The sequence below is a fragment of the Melanostigma gelatinosum genome (genome assembly GCF_949748355.1).
Source record: "Melanostigma gelatinosum genome assembly, chromosome: 22".
Taxonomy (NCBI): domain Eukaryota; kingdom Metazoa; phylum Chordata; class Actinopteri; order Perciformes; family Zoarcidae; genus Melanostigma; species Melanostigma gelatinosum.
This window is the reverse complement of record NC_136655.1, coordinates 4,021,231-4,049,071: the sequence shown is the minus strand read 5'-3', so window position 1 is coordinate 4,049,071 and position 27,841 is coordinate 4,021,231. Positions and strand designations below refer to the sequence as shown.

The following is a 27,841-nucleotide window of genomic DNA, read 5'->3' as shown; positions in this document are numbered from 1 at the left end:
ATGGAGGTAGATTAATTCCCTTCCAACCCCTCCCAACATCTCTGTCTGTCTCTCTCTCTCTCTCGCTCTCTCTCTCTCTCCCTCTCTCTCTCTCTCCCTCTCTCTCTCTCTCTCTCTCTCTCTCCCTCTCTCTCTCTCCCTCTCTCTCTCCCTCGCCCTCTCTATCTCTCTCTCTCTCTCTCTCTGTGATGCTGCAGCTCCTGTAGTCTCTCCAGTCTCCAGTAAACAGCAGTCATGGCGACAGTGGTCCAACCGCTCTCTCTGGATCGAGGTAAGGCGCTCGGAGCTTTGCAATTCGTGCGTTTTTAAAAAAGAACGTTTTGTAAAACTTCTGCTAGGAAGTCGCGGTAGATTCAGGTTCGTGCCCGACTCGGATTTCCTGCAGATTGTTTTTAACGGGTCGTTATTTGAAGGCAATATGAGCTCGCGCTATTCCAAATGATAAAAAAAAAAAAAAAAACGGTCCAGCCTCTCCGCTCCGTGCGGTCATTGTGCAGAATGGAGCGCTCGTTTCCTCCGTGCAATCACTGTCTACGCTCTTCATGGGCGCATGCATTCATTCACCATCATTTATTTGACAAATGGACACCCTGACACCGCTCACAGTGGGATTTGTTTATTCCCGTGTATATTATGTAACCTGCTCGGCAGTATCATCCCGTTACAGCTCGCTTTTTTTTTTTGCTCTCCATCTGTAAACATACTGAAGCGCTTTGGCACGAAAATCTACTTTGCTGTATGGGAGACAACTTTTGTATTTGAATTGGGCAGGTGCAAGCCATTCAGCCAGGTTGGTGCCTTCATATGGAACACGAGCAGTTGTATTTTTTTTTTGCACTTCTTGGAAACGTATACAGTATGCAAGAAAATTGCAATTAAAGCCTAATGATATGGTGAAATGGTGTTGCTCCGCCTGGTTTTGCTGATGCACCACAGGTAGTGTTTACTAAGAGCTGTAATTATAGACTATACGTGACTTCAACACATATGTGTGCACCCCCTTTACCTCATGCATGTGGTAGTAATGCCTGCAGGATGATAATTAGCATTCGCTTCATTCGCTTCTTAAAGAAAAGAGCTGCATTTTAGGACATTGTGCTCAAGCAGACTTAAAGCCCCCTTTTTTAATATCATAGAGATACCACTATAGAGCTTGTATACATATTTTAGTACAACTTGTAGGCTCACTTTAAATCCCTTCACTTTCTTGTTAAAAGTGTATATTTTTAGATCACAAGAGAAAAATTCCCAGCCCGACCAAATGCATAATCCTTTGGTGAAATGTAATATTGCGCAAGCCTTGCATAGGAAACGGATGCTGTCAAACACAGAGAAAAGAGAGCTACTTCCTGTGTGCCATGAAAGCATCAGCTCCCCAGTCACAGGAGGTGACGATAAATACTCTTTATCTGGTGGCAGCATCAAAGATTAAGCAGGAATTAATCTGACTGGTGTTACTTGTTATGTGGAATCCAAGTCATTCACCACAATTGATCATTTTCTGTTATTATAATTAGATTGTTTTTTCCCCCTCTCCATGTGCTCAATTGCAATCTGTTCTTCACTGAAGTTGAATGCTTGTGAGCAGTCAGGCTTTACTGATGCACACTCTGCTCGGTGCAGATGTGCTTTACCACGCAGAGGAAATGAAATGAGTCAAAGATCGCACCATCATCAAGCAAACAGATGAACAATACGACCCACGCCTCTCCGTCACACCACTCGTCCTATGGAATTATAGAGGCTTCTAAACACAGGGTTTAAGAGGAACGTCTTCCTTCTTGGTAAAATGTCAGCAGCCAGCCTTCAGAGAGCCGGCAGTGATTCAGACGTGACCTCAGCCTGAATGCAGAGGGGGGGGGGGGGGGGGTTGATCCATATGTGGCATGAATTCCAGCTGTCAGCGGCTGTCAGCTGTAATGTCAGGAGTAGTAATGATGATAGTTTTACAGAGACAGAGGTAACACTACAAGGCTACCGCTTTTGAGAAAACACTATAATCGCCGATGAAAAGGCTCCGTCGGCTCATGTGGGGAGGAGGCTTTGGCTGCTGAGTCAAACACGGGCGGGCAGGGAAACGGACAGAGATGTTCACTTCCAGGGCTCCCACTTGGCTTGTCGGGTCGGATGAGAAGGTCTTACATCACTGGCCTTCCTGTTATTGCCGGAGGAAATGACTGTGATGAGCACCAGCACCCAAGAACAATTGATTTGATCTCCCTGAATATCTTACACAACTAGTTTGCATTCTCCGTGGAGCAGGAGCTTAACTACAAATGGGCAAGTGTGATCGAGCTGTCTGATGTGAAATAGTCAGAGCAGAGGTCATTGTGGGAGTAACTCAGGTCAAAGAATTTTGTCTGAAACGTATAGAGAATGAGCGACGCTAGTTGTGTGTGGAACGATTTCCAGAAGAGGCACGCGTGCAATAGCTTGCAAGTTGTTGCAACCGTGAACAAAAACTAAACTGGAAGTCTTAATATAGCTGCACAGAGCTGTGTTTTGAGCTAAATGCTATCGCCAGCACGCAGCATGCTATGTATGAACATCTTTACATATCGATGTTAAGCAGATATACTGTTTGCAATATTCAATATCTTATATAACTTATTTTAGAAGCTGAGGCTGATGGGAATTGCTGCTTTTTGCAGGCAAACTAAATCATTTCACACATTGAAATGTCGAACTGATGATGCTCGATGTAAAGAAAGTTGTTTAAGTTAATTTCATGGTAATCATTCCGATATCCAATGTGAGCATCGGCTTCATTTTCAGAATGACCATGAATGTCTGTTCAAAGATTCAATGCATTCAATGGTGGAGTTAAGATGTTTCAGTCTGCACTTCAATTCCTGGAAATTGATCACCCTTAAAGATACAGTGATCGACTCAATGGTGAATCACATAAATGACATATATATATTAGCAGCTGATGGATAGTTAGACTGCGGTTATTTTCTCTGTTGTGCAGCACTTCAAAATGGCAACTCTAGAAAGAAGCCCTCGCTCCTTCAAGTACGACTGCTTTTGAGTTTTTCTTCCCTGTGTGTCAACGTTTTGTCCACTTCATAGCCTCCTGTCTTACCAGACTGAAGGGAATACATGCGGCACTTCTCCTGCCTTAGTCCTTACTCCAAGGCCTCTTCAGGACATTTTATTCCAGCATGAATGGCATCCATCATCATCTCTCAGGGTTTAAAGGTAACAGTGGAGTCTGAGGAAGGTCCTTCAAGCAGAATATGAAAAGAGGACCTTCAGGGTTCAGGTGATTAGATCACGACCGCATGTTTTGCTGAGCTCAGCCTTTCATTTTGTCAGAATTATGCTTCTACGTAAGGAGAATGAATTGCACTCAGTTCGTCCGTCTGTTGTAAACTGACCAACTGGAGCGCTGCCCAGTACGAACACATTCGCACACTGTGGCTTTGTTCAACTCGTTCGCTTTGCTTCCCTGTGCGTCAGGTTTTGACGAGTCTCTGTTCAGTTTACAGAGCGAGGGGAATATCTGCAGCCCTCTGCTGCCCCAGTCCTGGCTTTCCCTCTGAGAGATCATACCCTGATTCGAGGCCAGACCTTATTCCCATCACATGCTCTCAGTCACACCAATGATTCGAAGGCTTAAAGGGCTTGCTGACAAGCTGACGTCACTCATAGCCGTTGATATCTCAACCCACCTTGATTTAATACAGAGGTTCACAGAGTAATGGTCTTGGAGGGACACAGTCCAGTAATTAGTGAGGATGAAGAAGACAATAAGTGCGATGTTCTCTGTCTTTGCTCTCGCCACCGGCTCCCACAGGAGCCGTTAGCCCTCCCGGAGTGATTTATTTGTCGTGTTTCGAAGGAATCGTCGCAGCAAATTACAGCGAATTCTCTTGCCGTGGGACTTGTTTGGTCAAAACCCTGTCGTCCCATTTTACACATTCAGAGCCATTATTCTAGTTATTGTTGTTGGAATTAGCAGCAGAGACGTCAAGGACACCCAGGTCAAAGTGGCGGTGGCAGATGGCAAGGCCTCTTCGGGACATTTCACTCCAGCATGCATGGCATCCCAGAAAGCATCTCTCAGGGTTTAAAGGGAGCAGCGGAGTCAGAGGAAGGTCATTTAAGCAGAATACGTAGTTCTGTCAGAATTACACTTCTAAGCACCGAGAACGAACGGCACTCGGTTCTGTTATAAATTGACTGACTGGAGCGCTGCCCACGTGCCAACACATCCACAATGACAACTACGACCCGTTGAGCGCAGAAGACTCCATTACGTGTCACAGTGGCTTTGTTCAGCTCTGGGCCTTTTCTCTAATAAGCAAATGATGAGGATGACCTTTTTTTAGTGAGGCGGATGAAGCTCGGGGAAATGAGTCTCCAGAGTACGCTGGCACACAGACAATGTCAGACACACTTATCTTATTCCACCTTTATGTTCTGCATTGAATTATATTATTCTTTAAAAAACAAGTTGCTTTATCTCTTTGTGACTAGATTATCTAACATATCGTACGTCATCATGATCGCTGAAGCCGGCAATATCGAGTGATGACTGTTTGTATGGGACTTGTTATGTAAGAAACCACAACTGATTCAGTGCTTTACGTTCAGCTAGTTCGTACAAGAATAAATTGACTTTTTAATTGTTATTTTGTTCTGTACCGGCTTGTCTTCATTCTGTTTCATTATGCCGCCACGCCGGCGACAACTGTGTTGTGTTTTTTGTTCGTCCATCCATCCGTCTCCTTCTCGTGAACGCAATATCTCAGGACCGTGTTGAGGGGTTATCTTGCATTAAACTTAGCTCATTTAATCACTAAGTATCACTGATGAGAATGCCCTCACCTTAAAGACAGCGGAGGGAAATGAACGGCCGGCAGCATCTCTGTGATCACTCTGCTTAATATGTCAGCGGTGCGTCACACTGTTACTGTACCGTGCACTCGAGTTTTTCTCGTTGGTGTCAAAACTCCTCAAAGAAAAGGTACTCTGTAATTACAACTTGTGATTTTGTGTTTTTTTTTCTCACAAGTAATAAGAAAGAAAGATGCTATTCATTCTTGTGTCACAGATTCTTTAAAAAAAGAAATCCTCATTTAGACACAGCAGCATCAGTTGCCTCTTCTCTTCTTTTGAAGAAGAATCTGTCAAACCTCACAGTGAGAATGACCTCATTGCATACAGTCTTGTTTGCTTCAGCTAAATTTGACAGACTTGGAGCATGTAGTATTTTTCCCTGAGGCGGTTGTGAAAACTTGTGCAGATGCTGCACACATCTGGACACACTGAATCCCCAGAGGGTCTCTGGGTTGAGATTAAAGTCAGAGCAATAAAGCACTTGAGGGCTGGACTGAATTTCTCTCCACTGTGTTTTTAGTGAAAAGGGTTTGGTGAGGATCATTGTGAAGTCCAGCGGTGGCAGAAGTGTTCAAATATTTTACTCATGCAGCAGCTCAGGAAGACGGCCTTAAAAATGGAGAAGTGAGGCAAACGGGTTATAAGAGTTTTTATTTTATTTTTGACTTTTTAGTTTCATTTTAGTTTAGTTTTCAGAGTGCGTTTGCTGTAGTTCTAGTTCAAATTTTGTTTCAGTTTTTCAGAAAGGTTTAGATTTAGTCAAAGGTGCATAGTCAATATTTTTGTATTAATGACAGATTGAATTGCGATGCATGACGGACCCACAGAGAGTTATCACCTGACAGATAAGGAGCATTCATGTTGATGTTCTGTGTCTGCTGGATGTGTAAATAGACCATCAAGTTGGCCACGATATGGATTGCTCTGTTGTGGTCACGTGCATCCGTTAGGTTGTCAGCTGTGTGTCTGCCTGGCATTCTCTCCAGCATTTAACGTGATGCTGTGATGACAACATTATAGGTCAGCCCCGGAAGTTAGTACAAGTACCTTCAGCACAGTGCTCGTTCCACCACCGCCATAGCCAATAACGATTGAAATACAGTTTATTATGCATCTAAAAGTGACGAATCAGCGGTGCTCATGCATGTTGTTGTTGTTGTTGCATAGCAGCGTTGGCTAGCCACGGGTGGGATTTTATTCCCTGTCTCACCCTCCAGCTGAAGTTATTCATAGCATGTGCATAAAACAGGCGCACCATGTGGGTGTTGAGCACATACTTAGTGTTATCTTCAACTCTGCTTCATTTGTTCCGTCAGCCAGCTCGGTACAACACGAGACGAGTGCGGTCTTCCAGCATGGTTATACCAGTGTTGTCAGAGTGCAGAGGGTCATGCAGGAGCTTGTTTTTCTCCACCCTGTCCATCTGATTGGGGAATCCTTTCCCCCGTTAATGTGACGTACCTGTGATCCCCCTACGGTCGTCTCAGCCGCTCCGGTATTGAAGTGCACTCGTGGGACATTTGGCTCAGAACTGCACAAAATCATGTGCTACAAACCATCCATCAGGCATGTGGCCCGTTTATCAGACCTGGTTTCAGGCAACACCAAGATCATGATTTGATTTGTTCACACGTTTACACGACGGTATCTCCCGTCTGAATGGAAAACAGTGCGACAGGGAAGCAGAACATCGTCGCCCACAGATTAGAAGTCACTGGAAGCAGTAAACGTGCCAGCAGACCTCTGATTACCGCTGAGCTGCTCCGCGTTGTGATTATTACCACTCATTTCGTCTGGTCACCTGTAATCACTTACATTGGGATACAACTGCAGAGGGACATGACATATATTGACCGGAGCAGGCTGTCAGTATTACAAGAGTTAAACATTTAATTGAGTATCTCCTCTGTCTGAAGCCGATGCAACTTACAATTACCCAAATTCAAGTTAGAAAGATTCAGGAAATGAGTCGGCATCACTTTTGATCAGCGAGATGAAAGCACCGAAAACTGTCTGCAATATCAATCTTTGAAGTCAAGTTCCAAACGCCGAGTGAAAGTCCTTGATGTGGATAAAGAAAACGGTGCTAATGAGCATGTGAAAGCAAGTAACGGCTCAGAGGAGGGGGAAAAAATCCTTCCTGGATGACCCCTGACCTCCGTTTAATGAGCGAGAAACGCTCATAAACCTCAGAGCAGATGCCCTTGCTGCTGGGAAGTGTACCAGCTCATTACAAGCTCTTCGGAATCTGTGTTTTTTTGACATTCAGGTATATAGGGGGGAAAAACTGACCCGGAAACCTTTATAGAAGATATCAATATGCCATACTTAGCACACTATCAGCTCTTTAAAACAATGCTGAATTAGAATATGAAGACTGGACCCGTGTTTGCCAGGAGGCCAACACAAGGTGCTCCGTAACAAAAGTACTCATCTTTGTGAGCGGCTGTGGCTCAGGGGGTAGAGCGGGTCGTCCTTTGACCCCAAGGTTGGTGGTTTGGTCCCCGTCTCCTTCTGTCCTTGATTTCATATCGACTATATCACCGAGACCTATGATAAGACAGTGTTTTCTGAATTAAATCAAGGACCCATTGTTTAAATAAATACTAAACTTGAAGTGGCAAACCTGTTATCATTATTATTGTAAATTGCATTATTTGTTGTGCAAGAACAGAGAACTTGTCGTAGCAGCAGCGACTAAGGGGGTGGGGCTTAGCAAAAAGTTGATTTGGGAATAACGAGCAGGATCAGAGGACGGGAACCGGTGACAGTTACAGCTAACATTGTGTTTAATTTCATACACATACCTGTGACGTTCTCTACACGAGTAGAGTCCTTTGATTAACGTCGGATTATCATCACGATGACTCGCCTCGTTGCCAGCTCACATCTGCCAATACAACTCCCGTTGGACGAGATCTCACGAGCCGTAAGCGGTCTCGATGGGAACTGGCCTTGCGATTTCAAGCAGATCAATACAATCCAGCGCTTTATCACCGAGCGCCTGAAGTGGAAACAGGCAATGCATTTCCTCTGCTCAGTGTCTCCACTGCACATTTCCTTTTTATGGCCTTATAGAGTATTCACACAGACTACGTCCTGTCTTGTCTCCCACCGGTCTGCCAAACAGTAAAAGCTCCTCTGTCTGACGACTGCTTTATTGAGTTACTCCCCATATCCCCACAATTCAATATTGTCAGTGTGAGGCACCTACCTACAATTTATCACTGTGTACTGTGTGAGAAGACACACTCGTACAGCCTTGTAGTGAGACGACGGTGTTGAGGAAGCGATTAATCGGTTTGTATTTACTTACTGCTTGTTATGATGACGCCTGATTTTAGAATGGCATATAAACCTTTCATTACTTTACTGTTGACATAAGGCACTTCGGATCAACTGTGCTTGTCATTATGGCTGCAAGCAACAATTATTTCCATGGAAGCTGCAACTTATTTTTTGCATGTCTATTATCAAAATTGTAGTTTTTCTGGTACTGAGCATGTGTAGCTCACTCACTTGCTTGGTGGAATGACATGAATATTAACCGGCAGCAGAATAAAGTGTGGGATATCTGTTTGCTGGGGGGGAAATAATGGTCAATTAAATGAATAAATAAGTAGTTTGGATCTAAATCAAGACAGAGCTAAAGGGAGAGTAAATATTGGACTTGCATGAGTCAAGTGGACAGAAACACAACTCCAAATGACAACTAATGTTGCTCTCTAAGCCATTGTTTGCGAACGTGTTCAACTTTATATGTCAACATTAAGTTTGTAGCAGGCGGCAATCTCTAATTCTTAAAAAAACAAAACAATGCGGAAGCGCCTTAAACTTGCATTCTCTCTAATGGCCATCAGGGGGCGACTCCTCTCTTTGCAAAATGAAGTCTGATAGTTTAGAAGTCCATGAGACAATGATGCTACTTCTCACTTGATTTATTGCCTCAGTGAACATGAGTTTATGGTCTCAATCTCTCGATTCAAGTCTTGTTCAACACAGCATTATGTTCATTTAGTACATTATGATTAATTTAGAGTCAAACAGACCGTAAAGCAGGGTCTGCTTTAGGGCGGGACTACCTTGAGAATCCAAGATGGCGATGGCTCTCCACGTGGACAAACAATGTGATCACGCAAGAGCTAAAACATTTATTTGTGTAGTGTTAACATTATCAGTGTTTTTACTGTTTTATGCTTTTGTAATATTTGAAGCATTTTGACTGTTTTGTCTGACAAAACAAGCAATTTGAAGAATACCCCATGAGTCTTGGAACGTGTGATTGGAACCTATTTGCTGACATTTTACAGACGAAAAGATGAACAGATTAATCAAATAATCAACAGACGTCAACAATAAAACTAGTTGCAGCCTTATCACGGGGTGCATGCAACAACAAGCGCAATATATTTTGAAGTTGGAACGGAGCAGGTATAAGTCAACAGCTCCACTGACAAACTGCGCCAATCATCCCCCTTTGTGTGGTCACAGGTCTCTGGACACACAAGCTGAATAAAACATGTTATTGAACCAACAGTCCAAGTCCAGTGATTGAGTACCACATATCTTCCCTCTCCTTCCATTATGCATCTCTATTCAGTCTGCCAGTTTCAGAGGGCAAGAAATGAATCAGCCAAACTGGCGGACTCATTGAGCTCAAGCTACTATAAGGGACGGAGAGCTCAGCAGACCCCAGAGTCACAGCCTCGAACTCAAGGCGTAGGTTTAGTGTAAATGCCTTCCCAAGAAGTGTTACCTTTGAACAGATGAGTTATTCCCTCTCTTCCCTATTCTCATGCATGAAGCTAAGCCAACGCAAACGATCCATGGATGGGATTGCTATTCTATCTTTCTTGCCCCAGCTGGCCTTGGCGGAATCTGTTTCCATTATCCCACCCATTGATTCGCTCCTGCGTCTTTCACGTTGGCTGTGCCGTTAATGTAATTGAAGGGGTGGCACGAGGGCCCAAACACAGAATTACACTCTCACCCGTTCTCCGTCCCTCTCTCTCTCCCTGCCAGATGTTGCCAGGGCTATCGAGCTGCTGGAGAAGCTGCAGGAGTCGGGTGACGTGCCCGGCCACAAGCTCCAGTCTCTGAAGAAAGTCCTTCAGAGTGAGTTCTGCACGGCCATCCGAGAGGTGAGTCACTGTCAAGGGAGGGAACCGCTGGTCCGTGAACACCAACATGACTCATGCCTTTTCACTCTTTTTCTTATTTATTTATTCTTTCCTTCGTCTTTTTGTTTGCTCTTCCAATCGATCAGTGTGCTCGGTACACTGGGATGATTTGGCCTCGGTGTTGCTGTTGATGGAGTTGTTCTTTAATCTGTGTGGTCATGGTTGCTGTGGAGTCAAGACCTTCACTTTCACTGAAGAAATACTGGACAACAGCAAGTTGTTGTCTAGCAGCCATATAGCTTTGCGTGAACATATTGTTGTAGTTGCTTTACTTTGTTCCGAAGGCCCTTTGCTCTGAAAATACAAATTCTCTGTGCAACAAACGGAAGCAAATGGCTAATTATTATCAACAGACCTTGCCTGTCGCAATCATTATTTCCCTACCGTGGCAAAGGCATAACCTGCCCTACTCTGGTTGGCTTACCCTGACGTTCTTATCCCAAACATAACTAATCTCGATCCTCATGCCTGGGAAGATTTGATGATGTCGTTCTGCATTAAAATAGCCATTTGCGTGTTACACAGAGAGTGCGTCATTTAGAGAAATGGGTGTTTGTTTTAGGGATAACGAGCCGGCAGACAAATGTCGTTTCCTATGGGACTGCTTTCGGACTAATGGGGTTTCGAAATAATTGGCGGAATAAGGCTGGTAAGGGATGTGTGTGTGTGTGTTCTGCTCAGTCTCTGGCTGAACTCACCAGAAACTAAATTTCCCTGGAGCCTTTCTCTTTTTTATCTCTGTATATTTTCAATATAAAGTGCTTTCATAAAGTACCAGAAGATACAAACAACACAAAACGTTCACTCATTTTTAACTCCAACTTCAGTTTGAGCTGCCCAAGACAGAGATGTGTTTTGGGCCCTTTCACGTCTTTCCATTGACTTTCAAGCCTGTGTCTAAAATGTCCCATTAGACCGCGCTCGTTAGAGTAATGCCGTCTTTTTCCAACTTCAACGTTCTTTGAAAATGGGTACTTAGAAACAAACACACTAGAGAGACTCAGATCTCTCTTTAAAAGTAAAATGACATGTTTCGCAGTAGAGGAGTGTGAAGCGTTGACTTCTGCAGATTATTTTACTCGAAGAAGGAAATTGTCTGCTGGCTTTTTGTGATGTTGGTATTATTTATGGCCATATTTACAGTACGTCAGGGACAGCATCTTAAAGTCAGCCAACACAGGACTTCATCTGTTCTTATTACCAGAACCCTGCACAAGGTGAAAGTTTCACATTGGTTGCAGTCAATGTAGGTGATCGTGCTGTATAATTAGCTGCACAGCAAGTGAGTTAAGTGGCACATTTAGTGTAGTAGAATTTAGAATAGAAGTTGCAGCAAAATGTGTGATTAGCAGGTGCAACTGGCTGCTATGATAAATGTTTTAATATAGGTTTTCCATGACTTGGCTCTGCTGTAAGTGAAAGATAGTATACAGTGGTGCCGAAATGTGTTCCCAGATCACGAGTGACGTTTTAAAACTCAGCAACTCAGAGAAATTGTGGCGATAAAACAACAACATCTGAGAGTGCGCCTTTTAGTTACATGAATCAAAAAGGGCCGCAGCGTGATGAAAATGTGGGATTATTGCTCCGCTCTATTACTGCTGGAGCTGAAGAGCAACAGGGAAGTTTTGACTGCATTCAAAATTCTCAGGGAACAGTCGAATGATCACGAGGCCATAAAGCATTACGAGCATTACATTAACTTGAAGGTTTGATAAGCTCGTTACGTTGAATTTTAATCAAGAAAATCACTGTTGGAGATTGGTTTTAATCACATTTTACAGGGAGGGAATTAAGTGCGACTCATAAACAGCAGTTTTCCTCCTTTGGCACTTAAAGACATCCATTTATGTACTTCAACACTGCTGCAATGTACGGTAATGCACGTATCATTTCTAGAGTCTTCTCAGCATATTTCTCATAGGAACTCATTAGAAGCTTTGTTTACAGGTAGCACCTCGTAATGAAAAGGTCGTCCAACACTGTAATGACACCGATTAGTAGAAATGGCTTCTGACAAGAGCATTACGTAGAAAACCTCGACATCATGCAAAGCGACAGAAAGGAAGAAAAGCACGAGTCTTCTCGTCTCGCTGGGTCCAGATCTGCACCGGCCCTCTCTCGGGGAAACCTGGCACATCCAGACACCAACTGCACGCCGGAAAACCAGCTGAGTGATCTCTCCGTGCCAGTCTCTGTTCACGATGACTCTCAAAAACCCCTCTGAAAAGGGCCTTAGCAGCAGCAGCTCGTGCCCTTTTCCAAGAGGCAAAGATGCAGACCACTTCACCCACAAAGAGCTGGCTAAACACCGTCACCAGGGAAACCACCAGCGCTGCTCTGGGATAAGTGGGCTGCAGAGAGGCGGACTGAAGTCGATTTCAGGTTTGTGATACGACAGCTTCTTGCTGTGGTGCTGAGCCGGCTGGAGGACAGGTTGTAAGTGCTGGCCATCGCACACTGTGGGCTGTTATTGTTACGACGCAGAGTTGTTGTCGTGAAATATCACAGGTCTCAACAGCTGGTTATTCCGATGAACCGTTAGTACCGAAACCATTAGAGGAGACATTCACATCCGCAGGGTTGTCGTGATGTAGATCGGTCTCGACATCATTTCCTCAAAGAGGACTCAGGATATCACTCAATTGCCGAGTGTTCAGTCTTGATTTATTTCTCAATAATTTCTCTGGTTTTATGCAAAGCTTCTGCTTCATAACTTGACTCACAAAACGTGGAATACAAATCTCAAGTCACTGAAAGATGACTTTATTATCATAATAACAGGAATATGAATGAAGTAGCCACCTGCAAGAGGAACAATTCACCCATCCAGCCCTCTGGTATCGTCCTTTAATGTGAACAGCTTCCTCCACCTCCTCCAGCCGTGGTTGTTCTAATGAATTTGGACTCCGCTCACTTCTCCTTCCTGGATGTCATCCATCAGCGTTAACTACCCGCAAGTTAAAAGAGCGTTAACACATAGGTTCAACTGTGAGTGCAACCCTCCCGGTGTTCATTTAGATCACACAGACCTCTGTGACATTTCATTATTGCAGATGACCTTTCTCTCAATCTGTGATATGATTCCTTCCTCCACACACACACACACACACACACACACGATGTAGCTTATTTCACAGTCTGGAGGGCCGAAGCACAGCCTGACAAGACGGACATACTAATCTTATCCATATAGTGAAAGCCCCATCTGTATCTCCACCTCCAAACCTGATCCTGCACTCTATACGTCTACGACAATAGAACACACCGAACATGAATCAGCCTTGTTAAGGATGACGGGCTAGCTGTCACTATGAGGAATGGACAGCAGGGAGAAGAGTCTGTTCAGCAGTGTTGGGCTGAATGACAAAGACAGAGTTTGATGAGCTGGCTGTCTTTCCCCGCCACGTTCAATGACGAGGGGGGGGGGGGGGGGATCTCGTCTCGCTGCATCAGCCTGAATGAGTTGCCAGGGTCAATCAGCCTTGCAAATGGGAAAGGAAGGACACAAGACGAAATGACTGGAAGAGCTAACCAGCTGGAAATGATGGAGAGTGGGAATTCTCAGTTTATTGGGTTAGAGAGTCTCACTTGGCGGACACAGGAAGTGCAAAAAAAAGAAAGAAGCTGGGATCTTTCATCAGCTTTAACATTGCAGTTGATTTTCCACCTCGGCAGCGATTTTCAATCAACGTAATTTATTCTTTTCTTTTGTTTTAATAAAACAAACGAGGGCGGAGGATTTGCGTTGATTTCAATCCCGGTGCCTCGGCCTCCCACGTCACATTAAATGAAAGGATGAAAGGTGCATTAACTCAGTCCCTCTGTGTCAGAGTTAGCACCAGTATTGTTAAGTCCTGTGCTGGTTTTCATCCTTTTCCAACCAGGCTTACCCCTCCCTCCCTCCCTCCCTCCTCCCCGTCTCGCTGACTCAGCAGAGGAAGCAGGAAGCCATGGTTACAAGCAGCGTTGTCATGTCAGTTGGCCCCGCAGGCATCTTCCTCTTTCTCTCTGGCTCTCTGGCGTACTTGTAGCAGCCAGCGCCGCGATCCTATCGAGGAATAATGCGAGGTGAAAAAGGAAACATGTAGGAGAGGGTGGACTGATGGTGTGAGTGTGGTGAGGACGTCTGCCGAGAGATAAAAAGCAGAAGGGTAATTGAAAAGATGCCTGCAGGACAACTGGCCTCTTTAGAGCAAAGTGCAGCCACAACAAGAGCAGACGGGCATTCAACAGCACACAGCTATTTGTTCTGTTACGTGTCTGTCATTCAGGCCACAGCGTTCAGGTTAAATGCGCTGAGAGATATCAAATGTGCGTCTCGTTAGCCTCCTTTAGAGCACTCGCTGTAATACATTTCTCAGTGAATCATCATTTCATATGCGCAAAAGAATGTATGTGTTTAATGTGAAAAACAGAATTTTAAAACTGCATTACTAAAATAGATGAATAGATCATATTACTGTGTATGTGAAAGGGGTCGCTACCTCGCGTTTTAGCATCTATCAGCTCAGAGTTTTGGTTTTCTGTCCCTTGTTTTGGTCGTTCAGTGTCACTGCTCTCAGTGTAGTGCAGTATGTGAGAAGGTAGGACTTAGAAGAGAGTCACACCTCATGTATCGTATTGTTTATTCCATCCAATAAATGGGGAAAGAAGGCAAAACTAGCGGGTATCCGCTCGTGAGGAGACAGCTTCCCTTACACTCACCATGCTCACTAATGAAGCTCACTAATTAAGCTGCAACATGTATCAAATCCATCCCTGATGCACCCTGTGAGAGAGATGAGAACACTCTTCTTTAACTCCCCATTGTACTACTGCCCCCTTTTACACACTAGAGATGCCAAATATTGCATTGGCATTGCAGCTGACACTCATTACTCAACATTTACAGAACAGAGATCAATGTTTCAAGGCCCAAAAGTCATTACTTTAACATATAGATGAAGACAAGGTGCTCAGAATTGGAGACTTTCTGCTGGTAGAATAAATACGTGTCGTCAACTAAGAATAACGGAGGGAATAAGGAAGCCATGTCTGCAGGCACACTGAGGCCAGAAAAGCCTTTCATGGTATTTATAAAGCTGTGCTCAGCTTCAAAATGTGCAAAGGCGGAAGAAGTCCTCGGGTAAAGGTACCATTTGGGAGCTGAGTGTGCGTGTTTGTAAACTGCAGGCTCCTTTCCCCCCCCCGAATGCATCAGCGCTATAAATGTGTTGTAAGTCTGAAACGTAGAGCTGCACTCTCAGTTGGTCTTTGAGATTCATGAGCGAACAAATTACAATTTACATACAAATATAGGAGGGTTTGTATCTTATGAGTATACATCCGTTTGATGGTTCAGAGAAGCGAGGCCTCTTGTAGGGTTGCACATCAAAGCCATTGGGTGCGTTCGCTTCCAGGCGAGCTGCCACGCTTTGATGAGAGAAATCATGTCGTGAGTGGAAAGAGATGATTAGAATTCATTTCTGAGCCACAACATACATTGTAAGTCAGAGAGGGGAGTTGATTTTGCGTTTTTTGTCATTACCCTGAGAAGAATCTGATTGCTTGTTCGCTCAATGAACTGAAACTTCAATCAATGTAAAATGTAAAATAATTAGATGTGTTTGAGAAAAACCCGTCTGCTGAAATCATGTCATCTTTGCAGTAATTTGTGTGTTTCATCGAGTCGGTTGCACCGACTCGGCAAAAAAACATTTCCTCTGAAACCTTTTGTAATCAGCCCATACATCTCACTCTCGTCCGCATTAGCATTGGAGAGATCCGACCGGTTTTAAGCTGCAGTACTGACTGGTCTGGTGGAGATGTATGTGAACGGCATCGCTCAAACGTTTGTGCTACAGTAGATTAACCAGACACCCTCATTCGCAGCTGTCTATCTTCCTCTTCCTCTTCCCCTTTGAACACGTTTGTTTGTTAGCTGTCTTTAAAAGACACATCTCGACTGGAAAGGTCAGCTGTGTGCATTGATTCCGTCTGCCTCAGCAAGTTTTTCACCCAACTTGACATAGAGTATCAGACAGAAAACCTTGTTTTTCTACAGTGACCCATGTCTTGGCACCGGCTCAGGCCCAGCAGTCATTTATGGATCTCTTCAGGAGGCTTTTTGTGCTGTGCATTAAGGTCTCAGGATGATATTGTGCCTCAATTTCCTGAGCTAAATGTAAGAGTTAGAATTGTCTATTTATTCTAATTGATGGTAAATGGACTTGTGTCATTCCCCCATTCATACACCGATGACAGGGGCTACCATGCAAGGTGCCCATCAGAAATAACATAGCATTCAAACCCCATTCATACCCCGCAGGCACAGCCTGTTTTTCCCCTCAGTCATTCCGTTGACGCAGTTCCTTTCTGTACAGCCAGCTGTGAAGGAACGCCATTATTTGACTGTGGAAATGTGCTGTTTGGGCTCAGGCGCAGGGCAACCACGTGGAACATAATTATACCACCCGTCTCTTCATTTCTTCCAGGTGTACCAGTACATGCATGAAACCATCACAGTGAATGGCTGCCCAGAGTACCAGGCGAGGGCCACAGCAAAGGTAAGAGCTGCTCTGGAGCTCTGCAGCTGAGCTCTACATCAGTGATTATTGGGAATGAAAACATAAAAGTATGACGAATGAGTTGTGCGTGAATGAGTTGAATGTTCTGTTTGAGGTTGTTTTGCTCTTCCTGAATATTTAAAATCGAGGCGGTGGCTGCAAATCTAGCATGACTTACAGTCAGAATGGACACAAGCAGAATAACAGCCAGGTTAACTGATGCTGGACTCTTTCAGACATTACAAACCAGCAGATTTAACAGAATGGATGTGACTCACGTGGTCCGAGCACAGGAGACGCAACTGTGACGACTCAGAAAATAAAACAAAAACACGACTGAAAGATAAAAGTCCAAGTTCCTCAGAATAATCAAACTGTGTGGGTCAGACAGGTAGACACACACGAGACAGCCCGACAGGGAAGATGGACCGGTTTATATCCTGCAAGGCTAATCAGGGAAATGGGGAGCAGGTGAGTGAGTGGGCGGAGACGGTCCGACGAGGGGAATGGGGTCACTTCAGAGCACAGGGGCGTGTCTGGATCTACAACCACGGGGACAACGAATGATTAGGATCTGACTGAAGTCATGAGCAGACACTGTTTTTTCCAGAGAAGGAAGGCTGACAGCATATTTCAAAAGGAAATCTTGAATCTATGAATCCAGAATGACCAGCTCTCCATCGCTCTTTCAACAATCTGAAGCTGCTAAATGTATTTGAGCTGTATATCTTTAAATCCACGAATCATCAGATAAGCAGCCACTTGATTTCCATCTTTACTTCCATTACGCACACATTTGGATGAAAAATATCTGCAAAAAACAATATAATGACAAAAACATATATTTGTCTTGGTATTATCATAGCAGACAAGCTCATTTGATATCATTTCTTTTCACGACAGCTCATATCTGTTCGTTGATTTAAACTCACATAAGATGTCAATCTTTGAAAAAAGCTCATTTTTCATATCCTCGCTTCTTCCGCTCGACTATTTCAGACAGACGTGTTTTTCTTTTCTTTAGTTGCCGCCTGCTGTTTAAAAGACACCGCAGTCGTGTCACAGGTGAAGGACAACGTCAGCGCGGAGACAGTGTGAACGGACGAAGCTCACTCTGGTGAATGAAAGAACACGCGCCTAGAAAACAAAGCAGGCAGCGGAGGAGAAGGGGCGAAGGTGGCTCTCCGTCCTTCAGTTGTTCAGTGTCCAGCTGGTTTCGCTCCTCTTCAGTACATCACAGGGCTGAGCGAGTGGGAGGGCGGAGGACACCAACAGAAAGGGATGATGACTGCAGAGAGATGCTACACGAGGCTTCAAAGGACGGGCGCTTTATTCTCTTTTGTCGCCTCCTCCTCCGACCGACACCGAAGACAGATAGATGCGTAGATAATTTATTGCACACACAATAGCGCAGAGACCGTTGGATTTCAATTGAACGCCTGGTTAACAGAACGGTTCAACATATTGATGAACACACTTCATGGCTTTCCTGCTGAGAGTTGTATTAGAAGATTGAAACCTTTCACTCATTTGTGTGTTGGACGGGATTATCTTAAATTAGCATAACGGCTGGAAGCAGGCCTAACTAAAGCTAATTTATATTTTCTTTGTTTAGTCTGTTTCATCTTTTTTCCCCTCTTTCTTTAGATGAAAAGGTTGGGTTGTGTCTGTGCATTAAATATGGCGGTTGAGCCAGGAGGTGATTAGCATAGCGTCTGGTTCGCTTCAGGAGAAAGATTGTTTTAGGTTAAAATAAGAAACACAAACAGCGATCTCCTGGGTGAAAGTCCTGTGTTTGTTCGACCCGTTCATCACCTGAGTTCTGCTTTGCTAATGGCCCTCATTAAGAGTGTGAATGTACAGCTATGTCAACCATGGCCCTCTTAACACTGTCACCTGACTTCCTCCTTTGCTCCTGTCTTAATAAGTACGACCAATAAGGCCCACTAGAGGTCGGCGTTGTGTTCTTGCATCAGATCAACGATGTGAATCACGTCCTTCTGAGCCGAGAGTAGGTGCAGCAGGCCTCTTCTAACCCGCATCTACGAGGCTGGTAACGACAATTCAAATCACTCGAAGTGGGCGAGTCGGTACATAAATGAACGATCGGCAAATTTGCTGTGGGATTAACAGATGAAATGTGTTACTTTGTGATCGTTGGAGGTTTTATTTTACTTTTTGTCCGTTGGCTCTGGATCAATATTCTCAACAAGTGTATTTCCTACATTGTCAAACTGTTCCTTTTAAAGAGGATGCAGAGAATTATAAATAAAAAATGGAAAAGATTTGCTGTCAACAAAGTAAATCCTGTTGATTTCTTCCAATCTGTTACTGCATTCGGAATATCTGTTCGTCAAGTGGTCACCATTTGTGATGGAAACATGTATCTAGTGAGTGAATCGAGTAATTTCACCCTACAAAGGAGCTGCAATGTTTAATCTGGGGGAAAAAGCATCTTTTTTCTCAGGCCGAAGCGTCCATAACGACAAGATTTAAGCTGAGATGGTGAATCTCCCGACAGTTGAGATTTGTGTTTCACCTGCACAACACCATTCTCTTTGATTGCTCCATTAATTCAGTAAATTCAGCCTCTAACTCCTGGCCTGAGGGCTTTACTACTGATCTTAATGGAGACAGGGACTATCAGGGCTGTAATGGGGGGCTGATGAACGGGGTGTCTCGCTCTCTTGTTCGTCCGCCATTCGCTTTCCCAGCCTCGGCTAACAAGCTCCTGGGTGCTTTGTTCTGAACGAGGAGCAAGGAGCTCTGGGTTCAAAGAAAGAAAAAAAACCCCAACAGCCCAGCGAGCAACGTGAAGCAGCTGGTAGAGATAGACAGAGGGGGAAAGTTGTCTGGCTGCTCCTCCGGTGTGTTAATCCATGTGCTTAGAAAGCCGGAGAACTTCTCATGGAGTGGAAATCCCCGGCCCTGACTAAATCCGAACGCTTTGTTGCAGCAGATGCAACAGAAGTTCACATTGTAAACCCACCTTCTCCATCATTTTGTAGTCCTTCTAAAATTGGTTTCCTCTGTTGCGTTCAAATCCTTCTCAAAAGTAGGATTTCCCATAAAGCCTGTTGTCTCAAATGCCTTTTTGTTTTGTTTTGAAGGTCTCCTCTTGCTTTTCCAAGGATGATAAATGTATTTGAGCATCGGAGTTCATTCTGGAACTGCATTTGTAACAAAAGGGTTTTCAACCGCATCTAATGGTCTTTATGATAAATGTTTGTTTCTATCTTTCAATTGTTTTCACCAGTTCACCCAACAAGCTGTACGAGTCAAATGTTTTCGGATGTAGAGGTTAAGATTAGATTGCGGCCTGTGGTTTGGGCTCCACCACTTCTCACTGATGGAGTAATGTGCGGTATGAAGAGGAAGCGCTGCAGAGAAACTCAACTCAGTGAACACAATACCCATTGTCTTTGCACTCTTCATTTGCAGAAAAACGGTCCAATTCATCCCCGTGTTACACCTTGTGTGTGTTCTATAAAGTCTCAGGATTAATATGCACGTACAGATATATTTTTTCAAGGTTTTGGGGGATAATTAGTCGTGAAAAATTCCCATCCTGCTTCTCTTACCTTCAGGCAACAGTTGCAGCCTTCGCAGCCAGCGAAGGTCACTCCCACCCGCGAGTGGTGGAGCTACCCAAGACGGAGGAAGGGCTGGGCTTCAACGTGATGGGCGGCAAGGAGCAGAACTCGCCCATCTACATCTCCCGCATCATCCCCGCAGGCGTGGCTGAGAGGCACGGCGGCCTAAAGCGAGGGGATCAGCTCCTGTCCGTCAACGGTGTGGTAGGTCTGACCACACTTACATTCCAACACGCAACATATGGTTTGGAGGGAGAGTGCAGATACGCTTTTTCGTCCTTATTTATTGTTCGCTTTTACATAATATCAGCGTATATTAAAAATGGAGGAAATATTCTTTTCTTTTTTTCAAAGAGGAGCGACTATATTTCAACCTATATTCAAATGAGCTTCCTTTAAGCTTCCGCTCTTTCCATCTCTGAACCCCCTGCAGAGCGTGGAAGGCGAGCACCACGAGAAAGCGGTGGAGCTGCTGAAGGCGGCCAAGGACAGTGTGAAGCTGGTGGTGCGCTACACCCCCAAAGTGCTGGAGGAGATGGAGGCTCGCTTCGAGAAGCTCCGTACGGCCCGGCGGCGCCAGCAGCAGCAGATCCTCATGCAGCAGCAGCAGCAGCAGCAGCAGAACGTGGCCTCTCAGCAGAACCACATGTCGTAGGTGAGGCGCTTCATTGCTTTACGGGTGGGGGGGGGAGTGAATGAATAGCCAATCCCAGGTTTTAATCGGCTGGGACACGTTGGAAGCAGAATTTAAAGCTACTACGAGGAACTTTCATGTGGTGTTGGTTTTGGCGGTCCCTGTGGACAAAGGCGGTAGTGTATCAGAGCGCCAGAGTCCCTTTAGAAAACCTCTCATTTCACTGCAGCAGGCTCTGATCGTCTGCTCTGCTCAGTCCTGGTCCTGGTTTTCCCGTGCCTCCCTTTCCTCCAGCGGGCCCAGCATTACGGCCTGGGCCTCCAGCAGCGTGGTGTCGGTGTTGGACCGGTGCAGCAGTGAGCCACAGCTGTGCTCCTGGTCAAGTCAAGTCTTAACTTTTTTTATTCATCAACGGTGGTGTAAAACAGAAGAGGAATGTAGATGGAGAGAAGTGGAAGCAGGTTCAGCTCGGCCTTGAGAACCGTTTTCATCGGCTCGTGTGCAGGTAGCAGATGTTCCCGGCACGAAGCCCAAAAATTTCAGTGGGATATTTTGCAAACTCAGCAGTCGGCATCCTCTGTGCAAACTTTACTGCTTCTGCTATCTTTCCACCAGTGATTCTGTTGTGAAGGCTATGAATTATTCAAGCTGATATCGATTACATCTGTGGCTCATGCTCTGCAGATACAGCCCGCAATGCTGTTACTTGGAGGCTACAGCTGGATGGACCACATACCTCTGCTTCAGACAATCATGTTCCAGTCCAAATTCTCGAGTTATTTAAGCGTTCCCCCCGACGTACTGGAGGCGGGCATGTGTCCAAGATCTCAGAGTCACTGCCCGCTTGATGCTAAGTCCCCCCAGGCGTATCTCTCGTCTTGCACTTGGCAGCTTGGGAAGGTATTTGGGAGCTTGTAACAGTGTGTTATGGTGGAGCTACACACAGGGAAAAATCTTGTTCATAATTTAGTACAACCATATATACTCACTACTACACCTGCCGTGTGAGGAGGCACACTGGTGCAGAGATGTCCTCTTCCAGACGGGTAACCAGCGGACAGTCTTCATGTCATGTTTGTAAACCTGCCTTCGCTACACGGCGAGCTGTGTTTTTGTAAAGAAGGAGAATATTTGTGCGGCTTCCTCGTGTTTTGCCGTGACATTTGGGCAGCGTGATGTCAGGGGACTGCCTTCAAAGTGGGTTTCTCGTGCCAAAAGTGCGAGAGAGTTGCCGTAATTGAAGCTTTGATCAGAATAATCAGAAGCATTACATAATTAGCGCGATAACACTCGGGTCTGTGAGTCTGAACCGTCTGAAAGCATCGCTCTCAGCTTGTCTCTCTTCTTTAATGATCTGCAGGTTGTTCCAAAAGAAGAAGAAGTGACGGAAAAGTGGATCTCAACAGACCGTCTGTTTGCGCTGAGGATCCCAAAGGAAGCTCTCCGTCGCGGAGGAAAAGCAACAAGTCGAAGACTCTTTTTCTTACTCTCGCCCTTCCAGTGCACCACCGATTACTGAGCAAAAACAAAGAAACTGGTGCTTTGAAAAACAAGTATGAGGGAGGCTAGCTCTGAAAGTCGTCCGTTTTAACTTCGTATTCCCTTTTATGAGTTGTTCTCCCCGGTTGTGAGTCTCCTTTTCTTCTGTTTGTTGTGTTTGTTTACAGTCATCCACTTTTTGATTGCTTACCGAACATCCATCATGGCACCTTTGCCATTTGTACAGTGGTGTTTCTATTGATTCGTCAACTGGTGCTCGTGTCTCTGTATGAATGACCATCGGATTCTCTTTTTGTTTTTCGTGTCAAACTTGTCCTGTTTTGGATAAACGTGAACTCTTTTTTACCTTCTATATTGTAGCAGGAACGATTTTGTATCTTGTAGGTTTAGCAATAACAAAAAATCTTCTGCTTTCACGCCTCGCCACTAAATTCACGATTGGATACGTGCACGTATATATACACAGAGTCTACGGGTGCACATGTAAGTCGTCGTAAAGCAAACTGGGTCTTATGTACTGTAAATCTATCCTCCGTGCCATTTAAAGAGATTATTGATAAGTGGCACGGATTATTAACGTGCAATAACTGCGACTTTGTAAGCTCCTCCCAACTGAGATTTATCTAGAACAATATATCTGACCGTGAGATTCTATCGAGGTTCAAATCAACCCTCAGAAATGTTGTCCTGTTTCCGACAGACAGACAGAATGTCACCACTTTTCATCTGTGAGTGGGAGTCAGATCAAAATATGATTTGTCAGACATGTCTATACTGTAGTTTATGAGATCAGAGATTTAACACACAGTTTTACTGTTCCTTTTATTAAGTGTTATGTATTCTTTCAGATTATTATTTAAAACCTATTCCTTGTATAACAGCTGAATACCAGCACATAGTTCATGTTGACCTGCGTTTCTCATCTTTCCTCCGTACCTGTAAGGGAAATCTGTTCCTAAACGTAGATTTAGAGTCATTTCTGTCGTCTGCATATTTGGTGCTAAGCGCTCCTTGTTGTGTTCTTTTCTTTGCACTACACTTCCCAGAGGTCACGGCGTTGTCAATTTGTGTGTCTGGTACCGTCTTGGGGTTTTCTGTCCTTTTGTTTTCTGTAGGTGGCGCTCTTTTCTTTCTTTGTTCAAACATGCCGGCTTTTACCTCTTTTTCTTCTTCTATTTTCCATAAACAAATCCAAAACATGAAACGCATCACTTCCTGTGTGCCAGAGGACTCTCTCTTTTTACCCCTTGCTGTCTGTTAGGAGAGTCGGAAGTTGCATTTTTCATGAAAATGTTGCTGATTATTCCTTGTTGACAGGAAGTGATCATTTCCATCTCATGACACAATTCCAGCAGAGCAAAACCCTTCTCGGTGCGAACTCCGTTCCACGCTGCCAGATGTTGCCATTCCCTCCACAGCCTGTTAGCACGGAGGTCACTTGTATTCGGTGAACTCTGGGCTCAGGTTTTAAAGGACATTCACTCACTCATCCATGAAGAACATCTCACGACAACAGATCCCTTTTTGTATCTTTAAATCACAGGTACTCTTTCTTAATTGACTTACATTTTTGAAGCTGATGGTCCTGTACTTACCGTAAAGATTAAAAAAAAAGACAACAAACTGTTGATATGCAATTGTTATACATACTATATTTGTATAAATAAATCTATGTGCTTGTGTACAGTGAATGCTTTGTCGGGCCTTCCTTCACATCGCTACATCTTTATGGTATCATTGAGTATTTGGTGGACTCTGACTTGCAGCACAGAGCACAGAGCCTTTTGTTGGCTCCGTACAAAGAGCAAGCACTGAAACTAATAAAGAGACTCTTGTAAACGGGAGGTGTTCAACTCAAACGGTGACAGCAGAAGCACAAAGCAGCGCTCTTTCTTCACCGGCAAACCTGTTGCACACAGTGTTAAATCCCCTTTTTGTTAAATCTCTCTCTCCAGCAAACAACCAGAGCCCGACGTGAGAAAAATCAAGAGTGCAGATGACGTAAGTGCAGGTGACAAATCCCTCGCCCGCGTCCATGGCTTTTAATCAGGAGCCAAGAGCCTGAATGTAACACCTTGTCAGCATCACCAAGCAACAGATGAAAATAAGGAGAAACTGCAGTTGAAGCGCAGATGATGAACAGAAACAACCCCTCAGTAAGTAACACGCTCTCATGTATGAATGGTGTGAAAATAGTTGTAATCGCCTTCTTGATCTTCTGTAAATAGTTACTATATTTTAATTGGTATCGAAACAAATTTCATGGATTTCTTTCCCATCGGGACACAATTATTTTTCAAGGAAAAAATAAATATATATATATATATACTGTGTATATATATATATATATATATATATATACCTCAATAGAGTGTTGTTCCCGGTTCCCTCATCTTGAAGTCAATGTGTTTTTTGAATTGTTTTTTGTTAGATGCATTAAAGTCTGTGATGAACACAAGCTGAAAACATTTTTACGTTTTGTTTTACGACACAGAATACGTCAGTACATACATCTCTCGGGAATTGTGAAGTTTTTATGTGTCTTTAAAAAGGTTGTTGCTAACAAGTGTCTCAATGAGACGGCATCACGCCAAAAACTATCGTCCTCCTTTAGCGTGGTGGTGATGATGGGCAGTGACCCTGGAATAGTTCGGTTAAAGCATAACATTAGCTTTTTTCCTTTGCCAAAAAATCCATAAAAGTGGGGTTCCTTTGTGAAGATTATCTTGCTGAACAAAACGTGATGTCTTTTTGTCGAGGGACCGGGGTGATGCTAACCTAAAATAAATCGGCATCCCCGCAGCGCTCTATACTTGAATATTAATACAGTTCATCCAAAAAACAATGCCTCTGAGTACAGGAAGAGAGAAAAACGGAATAAAAACTAGAAAAGAGCCACAAAAAAAAAGAAAAAGGTGAGCAAATTGTATCGATACAGCTGAAATGTGTTTAAATATGCAGGAATTCATAACCCCATTCTGACCCTGTTTCGTTTAAGAAAGGACACTGTTTCAGGGTTCGTACAACTTTAACCAGGGTTAAAAAGGAAAGAACATGTTCTGATTTGAACACAATGGGAGGATGAGGATTCATTTGTAAAACCAAACCTTGCAAACTCCAAAAAGGATCACATTATTTAAACATAGATGTTTTTTTATCTCAAAACTGGGAAAGATGTCCCCATGCGTCATCTCTTCACCAGCAGCGGAGATGTCCATAGAGCAACACACTTGACCTATGACCTTTCCCTGCAGTAGCACCTCCCTGCACGCTAACCCTGTTGGCTGAGTGCACAACAGGACGCTAAGGAGCAAAGTCAATTCTACACGTAAACATCGTCAGTCAAAGAATCAGCCTGAACTTTAATGTGTCGATCATTAAATCAAAACACAGCAGGTAAACACGTGTTAAGTGTTGCAGGAAATAGAAGAAACACCTCTCCCTTGTGGTCCCACTGAGTACTACAGTAATGACTGTGCAAGTATGTGTGTCATGTCATCCCAGAGTCAAGTTATTAATCATATCCCTTCTCTGTCAAATCAGCACGTGATGAAAATCACTTCATTTCCTGTGATTTCATGCTGGACCTCTGCGGCCGCGGTGCAATCTCAGAGCGTGTTCTTTGTGTTGACACTCAGGAACACATGACGCGAGTGAGCGCTTCGTGAAGTGCAGCCGTGGAAAATGACATGAGTGACATTTGGAGCGCTGTACGCAGCCGTGGTGGTGGTGGTGGCTGAAATACAAGCCGCTGCTGGAATGTCCACAATGTTTCACAGCACCGGAGCAGAGACACAGAACTGCTTGTGCTGTTTTACTCTCTCCAGTGATGGTAGAATAAGTACAATGTAGAATAATTACAGATATACATGTACGTGATTCAACACTATGTTGTCTAATGTCTCACCAGCTAACTTGTTTCCAAATGAAACTTCATTTTGAGCGTTTTTACCAGACCAGCAGCTGTGGAAAGTAACCAAGTTGACCAAATTTTGAGGTACTTGTGCTTTAAATAGTAAAAGTATTTCCATTTTATGCTACTTTATACTATTCAATTAAATGAAAGAGACATTATACTCTTTACTGAACTACATCTTATGAACAGCTTTGCTTAATTTACATCTTCAACGTTTACATAAAAGGAGCTTTATGAATATGATGTCACTACACCACACGACAGTAAATCAAATGGTTCAAATGACCTCCACCTCAACAGCTACAGCCTCAAGATACTACTGGCACATGAATGCATTGGTGGTAATAATTGAATGGAAAATGATTTCACAGTGGGCCATTTTGATCCATTATGGGTACTTTAATATCGCTACTTTAACACAAGTAAATGATCCGTATACTTCTCCCAACACTGCCGGTACTTGTACTTTACATGAGTACTTCCATTTTATAGTTTATACTTCTACTTCACTACATTTCAGAAGGAATGATTGTCCTTCTGCTTCACCTTTCGCTGTCCAATGCAGGACTTTTACTTGCTCGTATTTCTACATTGTGGTTCTGCCACTTTTACATCCCGGTGTTACGCTTCTTCCACTGCTGACCAGGAACAGCAATATCTTTAGCTCTTCGATCGTCGGTATTTTCAAAGAACAATAAGGAACATAGCGCTCAAGACCGGAGCAGAATGACGATACACTGAGCCCCCATAGAAGGAATCATATAAGAGAAGAACAGCTCGATGTTTTATATTTATTTTTGTAATTTAACAAAGAGCACATTAGAGCAGGTAGAAGTAGAAAGACATCTTGATTTAGGAAGTAGAGAATGTAATCATGGGAACAATATACTCACAAAGGAAATATGGATTGAACAAATGTATTGCCTCTATATATTTAAAAAATAGAGTTTAACCCCCTCCTTCCCCTCAAGTACAATTAGAGGCCATTTGTTCTCAACTCTGGTGTCGCCGGTGTAATCAAGGGTGTTAATGATGACTCACATTTGGAAGGAAAGAACAAACAGGTACACACAGCGCTGCCTCCCAACTAAACACACGCCCGGGGAAGTACAAAGAGACCCGAACATGTGATGAAAGACGGACAAAATGTGCGTTTTAAATTCCTGAACTCGGCAGTCATTTCATTTGTTGTTAACAGGTTTGTGTGTTTTTGTTTAAAGCCTTGCTTTAATGCAGGAAATCATATTTTAGAAGGATTTAGAAGGACTCTGCTGTGTGACTCTAGGCGTGAGCGTCACATGATTAATGGCGTCAGCTGACCTCTATCAGTTTCTAACGTGATCTCCACACCTTGTTAGCTGGAGACAGCCTAGACTATCACATGATGAGTAACTTGACCTTTTTATTTTGACAAAAACATCTTTTCTGGAAAAAGAAATCTGCAATCTGAAAACGAATAATTTAGCCGTGTTGAAATCAGATGATGATGCATCTTTAAACAGTTGCAAACCAACCAAACAATGACTGATCAGTGTTACAATGATGGAAACAGCTCTCGCCTTCAGGTAGTGTTGCTCTGTGTGATGAAAAGAATTGTGTAAAACTGCTACAACAGTGTGAGATAG

The 27,841-nt window shown here is 43.9% G+C and overlaps 1 protein-coding gene across 2 annotated transcripts; it reads left to right on the top strand.

Moving 5' to 3' along the window:
* The first annotated feature begins 233 nt into the window (after positions 1-233).
* Positions 234-23,939, top strand: lin7a (lin-7 homolog A (C. elegans)). 2 transcript variants are annotated; one of them, XM_079294060.1, is made up of 6 exons: positions 234-271; positions 9,868-9,986; positions 16,502-16,573; positions 20,161-20,370; positions 20,600-20,817; positions 22,161-23,939. In XM_079294060.1, the coding sequence occupies exons 1-6, from the start codon at positions 235-237 to the stop codon at positions 22,183-22,185; spliced, it is 681 nt and encodes a 226-aa protein (XP_079150186.1). In that variant the 5' UTR covers position 234; the 3' UTR covers positions 22,186-23,939. The 2 variants fall into 2 exon arrangements, with proteins under 2 accessions (XP_079150186.1, XP_079150187.1); XM_079294061.1 differs by having other exon boundaries at positions 20,600-20,821.
* The last annotated feature ends 3,902 nt before the right edge of the window (positions 23,940-27,841 follow it).